The sequence below is a fragment of the Cynara cardunculus genome (genome assembly GCF_001531365.2).
Source record: "Cynara cardunculus var. scolymus isolate 2C chromosome LG 12, CcrdV1, whole genome shotgun sequence".
Lineage (NCBI taxonomy): Eukaryota > Viridiplantae > Streptophyta > Magnoliopsida > Asterales > Asteraceae > Cynara > Cynara cardunculus.
The window spans coordinates 10457511-10466224 of NC_037539.1; the positions used below are offsets into that span (position 1 = coordinate 10457511).

The 8714-nt window shown below is 35.6% G+C and overlaps 1 protein-coding gene across 1 annotated transcript; it reads left to right on the forward strand.

Moving 5' to 3' along the window:
- The first annotated feature begins 1033 nt into the window (after nucleotides 1-1033).
- LOC112522367 (transcription termination factor MTERF4, chloroplastic-like) lies at nucleotides 1034-5175 on the forward strand. Its single transcript, XM_025131459.1, has 2 exons — nucleotides 1034-1186; nucleotides 2833-5175. The coding sequence occupies exon 2, from the start codon at nucleotides 3207-3209 to the stop codon at nucleotides 4719-4721; it is 1515 nt and encodes a 504-aa protein (XP_024987227.1). The 5' UTR covers nucleotides 1034-1186; nucleotides 2833-3206; the 3' UTR covers nucleotides 4722-5175.
- Nucleotides 5176-8714: the final 3539 nt, after the last annotated feature.

The window sequence follows — 8714 nt, forward strand, 5'->3', positions numbered from 1 at the left end:
ATTATGATAAAAAATAATATTTTTTAGTAATAATTTATTTACAGAATAAAAAATAACATTCATAATAATAACATATTTATAATTAAATAACATAACTAAAAGAAAATTTGTATAAAAAAGAAAAAGACAATAAAAAGAAAACAAAAAAAAAATGATTACATGGAGTGTAGGAATGCAATTAGGTGTCGTTTACCAAACGCTTATCCGGGTAAGCGTTTATCAAGTCACTTTTCTTTACTGGATGAATATGGCAAGGAATAAAAATCTTACCCGGTAAGAGAGAAGACAAGAATCGAGAGTTTTACCCGGTAAGTGAGGACGATAACTCTTACCATGGTTAGCGCTTACCGGGATAAACTGTTGCATACGATGCGTTTTAATGAATAAAATATTGTCCGGTAAGTAAGCGATAGTGTTGAATTTTACCGGTAAGTGCTTACCGGGGCAAGTGTTTAGGTAAACGGCCCATTGGTCTCTGTCTCGCTCTTACCGGGTAAGATTATTGGTCCTTACCATAATCATCCAGTAAGGTAATATGACTTGGTGTTCACTTACCCGAGTAAGCGTTTGGTAAACGACCCCTTAGTAAGGGATAGGGGGCAATTAAACTTTCCTTTTATATAATCTAGAGGGGGTTGTATTTGAACGCCCCTCTAGTTTGATTTATATTGCGCACCATACTTTTATGTCTTATCAATCTTAACACCACTCTCTATACAAAGATTTTTCAGACGACTCTAAGAGTGTATTTGATGCGCTGGATAAGGTAGGATAGGACATGACAGAACACGTTTGTCCTACGTTTAATATGACTTAATATAGAACTAATTAGAACTAACCTAACCTGGACAAAGGTTTTACCCCTGGAACTAATAGGAACACAAACATTTTTACCATACTACCCCTTCCCCGTTTCTTCCCCACATCGCACCCTCCATCCATCGCACCCCTAACCTTCTCCTTCTCCTTCTCCATCTCGACGGCGACGGGAGTTCCCTTCTCGACGGCGACATCCCTTCTCCATACACACAGTCCGCCACTCCATCGCACCCCTAACCTTCTTCTTCTCCATCTCGACGGCGACGGGAGTTCCCTTCTCGACGGCGACGTCCCTTCTCCATACACACAGTCCGCCTCCATCGCTTCTCCTCCCCATCGACGGCGACATCCCTCTCTCCATACTCAGGTACACGATTGCTTCATCTCGATTTTGTTGCTAATCGGCTGTTTGCTTGAACCCGAAATCGATTGCTTGAACCCTAAATTGGCTTGTTTGCTTGAACCCTAAATTGGCCTTTTCTTAGTTTGAGGAACCCAAACGCACCCTCTGTATTGTTGCTTCCATCTGGTTTGGTTCTAACAGACCCACAAATATTTAATACCAACACTGGTTGTTGAATGACTCATGAATCCAAATAGGCAGCAAATATAAGGAAATCTCGCACATTGTTAAGAAAGATTGAGTTATCATGTGTAAACAATATGGTGACAACAAATAAGAAGAACACTTGATCAACTGTATCTATGAATAAGGATATGGATGACAGTTTTCTTTACCTTTATGAAAGACCTACTGTTTGATTTGTTTCTCATAACAATGTAATCAGCTAAATGCTTAGCTTCAATTGATTTATCATTTCAAATAAAAATGCTTACTGTTTTATGTAGAATAGATGCATATTGATGAATATAGTTGGAACATTTATATTGATTATTTAGTGAAAAAAAACACTAAACAGCTCACTGTGGGTAAATTGATCATTTTAACCAGTATGTCCTGTCCTGTTATGTCTTACCAAACGCTGAACAGCTGTCCTGTCCTGTCCTGTCTGCGCACCAAACGCACCCTAAATGACTGGTTTGGGTTGATTTTTTATATTAAAATTCACTTGAGTTGCTCAAGATTTTGTGTGTATTAATTTACCTGAATGCTCTCTCAGTTGCTGAATCTTCCTGCTGAGTTTGTGGTTATAGGTAGTTGAATTTGGACACAATCTTAGGGGCCGTTTACCAAATGCTTACTTGGGTAAGCGCTTACCAAGTTACATTACCTTATCGGATGAACATGAAAAGTAACTTATCGGATGAACATGAAAAGAACCATGAATATTATCCGGTGAATGCGAGATAAGGACTAGAGTCTTACCCGGTAAGTGAGGGCAATGACTCTTACCACTGTCTGTTCTTACCGGGTAATTGTTGAATAGAAAGCCGTTTTTTGTTGATTAAAATCTTACCCAGTAAGTAATGATAGTGTTAAATTTTATGCCTAGATGCTTACCGGGTAAGTGTTTGGTAAACATCCTCTTAGTAAAATCCAGGTCGCATAATCTCCCAAATACTGAAATAACCAACAAGGGTTTCTTGATTTCATGTGTTCCTTTATCATGTTATGCTTTACACCTTCAACTTGATTGCAGTAAATCTACGTGTGGTTTTCCATTGGTTGCAACATCATACAACCTTGGTTTTTTCGTATTAGCATAGGTAATATAGTTAGAAGCCATCTGCTGATTTTTGCATACATCTGCTGATTATTGCATACATTTGTTTTCTATTACACCTGTTTAAAAGGATTTGTAGGAAAATCGTTGTTCTTGAAGTACATTTGCTGCTGATTTGTGTACTTGCTGAAGTGTCTGTTTTCATGTCAAGTATAAAGAAATCATAAATATGGTTAATCATGATTGTCAAATTAGTCTCCTTGTTTTGATCTTCACTTGGTTTCTGGCACAATTGCCGATTATAAAGTATCTTTTAATCAGTACTGCTAGTGTTACTTATGCTACATCTTTCCAGCAGTATAGATAATTTTGATTTGTCTATGTTCAGGCAATATGCTCAACAATGTGGCTCAAAACCTCTCGTCGTCAATGCATGCCTTTTACAGYGAGGCATTTCTCCAGAGTGTCTCCTCCACCACCTGATTGTAGTGAATCTGTTATCCGAGTATCTAACAACATAACTCATTTGGGTCGTCCTAAAGCTGGCTACAAGCCTCGACAACTCTTATCCTTGCCCCCATTCCCATCTCATCCTCTACCTGGAAAGAATGTTTCTCCTGATTCTCATACCACTGCTATTAGCTGGATGAAGTATTATTTCGCTGATGTGGCCGGCTCTGTGATTCAGTCCCACTTTAACAAGGGTCTTGTGAGTACATTTCCTTTTTGAACTTCTCTCTGATTTCTTTTTCTTTAGCTGAAATGATGTTTCTTCTTCGAAGAAAACAGTCCTTCAAATCATTTCTCATCAACCCACTTCACTTTACATCCAACAAATCAAAAGGTATTATCTTTCCCCCTAAACCCTCTCAAGAACCCCAGTTTAGGGTTTTATCGTTTCAACCCTTTTCGACCCGATCCTCCAAATTCCCCGAATATGAAATGCCAACAGTTACATGGGGTGTTGTTCAAGGCCGAAAAGAAAAACTTGTATCTCGGGTAATAATCTGTGATTACTTAAAATCCATAGGCATAATCCCAGATGAATTGGAGGACTTAGAACTACCCTCTACAGTTGATGTGATGCGTGAACGTGTTGAGTTCTTGCAAAAGATCGGGTTAACGATTGATGATATTAATGAATACCCATTAATGCTTGGTTGTAGTGTAAGGAAAAATATCATTCCAGTATTGGGATATTTGGAGAAAGTTGGAGTTCAAAGATCAAGAATGGGTGAATTTGTGAAAAAATATCCACAAGTTCTTCATGCTAGTGTAGTTGTGGAGCTTGTGCCAGTGATTAGGTTTCTTCGTGGATTAGACGTCGAGCGACAAGATATTGGGTATGTATTGATGAAGTACCCTGAGCTATTAGGGTTCAAATTAGAAGGAACAATGAGTACTTCTGTTGCATATTTGGTAAGTATTGGGGTCAATCCAAGAGATATTGGTCCCATGGTGACTCAATATCCATATTTTTTAGGGATGARAGTTGGGACTATGATCAAACCTTTGGTTGAGTATCTAATTTCTTTAGGTTTACCAAAGAAAGTATTGGCAAGAATGTTTGAGAAACGGGCGTATGTTATTGGGTATGATCTTGAGGAAATGGTTAGACCAAATGTGGATTGTTTGATCAGCTTTGGGATTCAAAGGGAAGCACTTGCTTCCATTATTGCTCAATACCCACAAATTCTTGGGCTCCCTTTGAAGGCTAAGTTATCAAGCCAACAATATTTCTTCAATTTGAAGCTTAAGATTGATCCAGAAGGTTTTGCTCGTGTGATTGAGAGAATGCCTCAACTAGTCAGCCTTAGCCAAAAAGTGATAATGAAGCCAGTTGAATTTCTTGTTGGAAGGGGTATCTCAACCGAAGATGTGGCTAAGATGATTGTGAAATGCCCACAATTAGTTGCTTTGCAAGTTGGTATAATGAAGAATAGCTATTACTTCTTCAAGAGCGAAATGGGACGGCCATTGAAAGAGTTGGTAGAGTTTCCTGAATTCTTCACTTATGGTCTGGAATCAAGAATCAAACCAAGGTACCAAAGATTACAGCATAAGGGGATTAGGAGTTCTTTATCTTGGTTCTTGAATTGTAGTGATCAGAGATTTGAAGAGAGATTGTATGCGGATTATATTGAGACGGAAATAGAAGGGCCATCGTTTGTGATGGGTGGGAAGTTGGAGCTTCCGGGTGATCATAATCAGATGGTATCTGATGAGGAAGAGGAGAGTGATGACGAAAAACTCTATAGACGTACGGTTTCTCTTTAGTTATACATCTTTGCTACACAAATGCCTCAAGTTCTTTCTACTTTTAGTTAAACATTATCAATTTTGACATCCCATTTCTTCTGGTCTGCTTTATTTATTCCATTTGATCTCATAATTATCAGCCTGTAGCTTTACTCTTTGATCTTGTGGTGCCTTTTTGTGTCTAATGCTTAGAATTATTGAATTTATAGCAACTTGAATAGAAGCACTCTCTTCCAAATTGCACATTTTGCATTTGGGGCAAAATGGACAACTTTTCAACTTGATATTTGATATGGGTCATTTAGATTTCAGTAAAGATGCTTGCAAAGACTTGGTGGCCTTGGCTAGTTGTTTGGAGCACCCTTGATCTTTTGTTGCATGCATTTGGGTTTTTTATACCCCTGTTCCAGGAAAGAAGTGCAGTTTGACTTCTTTGAAGGTCAAACACACTATTAGTTAACTTTAAGATTTGTATGTACTTTGTGAGCTATTAGGGAAAAATTTAGGAGTTCCATAGCAAAGACCACAACTAGAAACATCTTGGGTCTCCAATTAGCAGCAAAATTTACAGAACTTGCAAACTAGAACCTAAAATTATATACCAGATTTGTGCTTTGACTTTATAAAAACAACCGTTTTGTATTTTTGGACGGTCTGCATATATCTTATTCCCATATGGATGGAACCATATTGGGTGTGTTTGGTTTGATTTTTTATTTGTGCCATGATATATGGCTTGCTGGCTGCTGCCCTAAGCTTTGACTCGATTTGCCAAAAGCTCAAGTCTTGACTTGGTTCGAAAAATGTTGCCAAAAGCTCAAGTCGTAATTGTATGAAATCAGATGGAATTATACAATGTAATCATCAATGGAAGTAATTGTTTTTCTTTTGTCCCAAATTTGTTGTTAATGTGATCAAAATTGGGATTATGAGAATATGAATAAGTGGTTGATAAATGTTATTGGTGGTTTGTTTGATCATGAATTTAAAAGATAAATCCTTAAAGATGTGGTCTAGTATCTCCTTTTTGAAGTTTTATGACCGCCAAAGAGAAATATTGGAAGAAGCCAAGTCATTTTTTCCAAATAGTTTCGACCAAATATGGAAATACCATAACCAATACAACTCAATCTCAACCGTCCATTTAATTTGATGAATATGTGATTTCATAAATGTTCTGATTGTTTCCTAATATAAAATATTGATCATAATTAATGAACTTTATTCATCTTATATAAATATTCAAATCATAATAAATGAACTCTCATCATATTTATAAATATCTCAATTAATTGGGTTGCATTGGTTGTACAAATGAACATGATTGCATTTGAAATATACCCTATATATATATGTGTGTGTGTGTGTGTGTGTGTGGAGGTTCAAACAAGAATAACTGTGATGTACGAGAATGCGAGAACAACCTACTAATCCCAAACCTTATAATCAATAATTTAAGTTATATTAAATAAAAATAAATCAATAAGGACAGTAATGTAATTAGATATTTTTTATAATTTTTATTTTATTTTATTTTAATTAATTTGAATTATCCTATCATTTTAGCTTGGGATCGATCATGTTGAGTTGAACGTGCATCGTTTTCTTCCATCATATTCGATTAGGTTTCACAATCCCATGATTATCACAAGAATTTCGAGTACAATCTATTGGTTCGACTAAGGTAAATTATCAACTCCATTGAACGATTTGTGTGTGATAATCATGTGATAATGCAATGACGAAATTGAGTATCAAACAATTTTCCCATGATACGATTCGTATTTGGGTTCGACTACAATCTGTTCGATTAAATTAGATTTCACAATCACACAATTATCACATCTCAATCATGTATATATTATCAAACGATTATCACACGGTTATACCCGACTGATCACATTGTTTTGGTTTATTAGGTTCGCGCATTACACGATTATCACACTGGTATCATACTCAATGGATACAAAATGATTGTGATGAAAAATTTGGTGGTTATATCAAACTTCCGGATTGATCATCAAGTGTGATCACACGATTATCACACTCACTATTAGCAAACCTTCTTTAGAATGAGTCTGCAGGTTATGATAGAACAAAATTAATCGATACACTATCGAGACAATAGAGCAGTAAATCCAGTGACCGCAGAAGATAAAACAAGAAAATGTTTCAACTTCTGTTGACAATAGAGCATCTCTGTTCTAGCAAACAGGATTGAAACAGGAAAAAGTATGGTGGAATTGCAATTAATAACAAAAAACTTCTTTATAATAAGACTGCAGGTTAGGATCAAACAAGATTTAATCATATGATAACTTTGTGATAATCGATTGATGTGAAAATCGTTTGCTATTCTCTTTGTCATTAGCTTATCACATGATTATCACACCCGAATCGAACAGTCAACCCTAGTCGAACCAATAGATTGTAGTTGGAATTCTTGTAGTAATCGTGTAATTGTGAAACCTAATCGAATTGAAGATATTGTAATCGAACCTACATACGAATCATAATCGGTTACTAGTAGTGATAAGCGTGTGATTGGGGTAATGGTAATCATGTGATTGTAATAATCATCAATGGATTATCATATGATTATCACACCCAAATCGTATGATAAACAAACCTTCATTGAATTGTCTCTGCAACCTTCTCTCTTAATCTTCTTCTTGTTGCTTTCTTCCTCGGTCATTGTTCAACTTCTTGTTACATAACTGATAACACAGTAGCTCGTGGTTGTTACCAATTACCAGTTGATCAGAGCCTTTTCTCTAATTGCATTTGTAAAATTTTATCATTTGACATTCGTCAAATGTTAAATACAAATCATTAATGTAATAACTTGGAGATATAAAATCATGCACACATTAGCACATATCTATATCATCTCAAAGGTTTAATAATATGAGAACTCCAAAATTTATAAGATTCATAAGAAATTATACTTCAAAATTTTGTTTCACATTATTTTTCCATATAAATATATTAATTTAATGTATTGATTAACATACATTTGTTTCATATGTATTCGGTTCACAATGTGAAATTCTTTACGTGTACTTTTTGTTTCATAAACACGCTATAAAAGTTCACATTGTGAACTTACTACATGTGAAACAAATATATGTTAAAATTATAACCATAGATTAAAAAAAAGTCATATATAACAGCATCTGATACACCAGTTCTCAGAGATCACGGTTTAAAGAGTTCTCAAAAGAACTATCTTATGAATCATTTTAAATAGAACTCTTCATAATCAAGAGTATAAGTATAAATCATTAATGCAATAGAGAAAACAATCATTAACACTAAATTTTGGATACCACTGACATACAAATACCAAGTACAACCAGTACACACATAAACATCAAATTTCTCTTTTTTTACATTCCTAATATTCTGAACTGACCTAAAAAAACCAAAATTACCGATAATTTCATGAACCCGATAGGGGTTTTTCTTCAAAGTGATGCATGAAGTTTTTGTGGGGGCATATGCGAGAGAATTGCTGCAAGTGATGACATAAAACTCAAGGCAGTCTTCAACACTTCATAAGAACAACCTGGTCTCACTATTTTCTTCACCTGCATATTACAAAAAAGCCCATCATAAATGCAACATTTCCTTTTTGCCCAACGTTCCAATCCATGACTACCTTGGTTGGGGGGAAGTAGAGCGTTTGCTTCCGTGAATACCCGATTCGTGCAAAGTGTGCAAGAGAAAAAGGATGAAGGAAACTTGAAAACAAGAAAGGTAGTGGCAGACTTTGAAAAAATGGGTCAGAAGTAAGCAACAACATTGAAACATAAAAAAGGATACCAAGACCTACACACTACGGTGTCGTGGCCCGATTTTTTTTTTCTTTTCATTCTTTCGAGTGCCGTGACGTCATTCTTAATAACTTATGTCTTGAACAAAAATACGAACTTAAAATTTCAAACACACATAATATGTTTAACATAATTAGTTACATAATTGCGGAAGCGTAAAATACTTTAACATAAT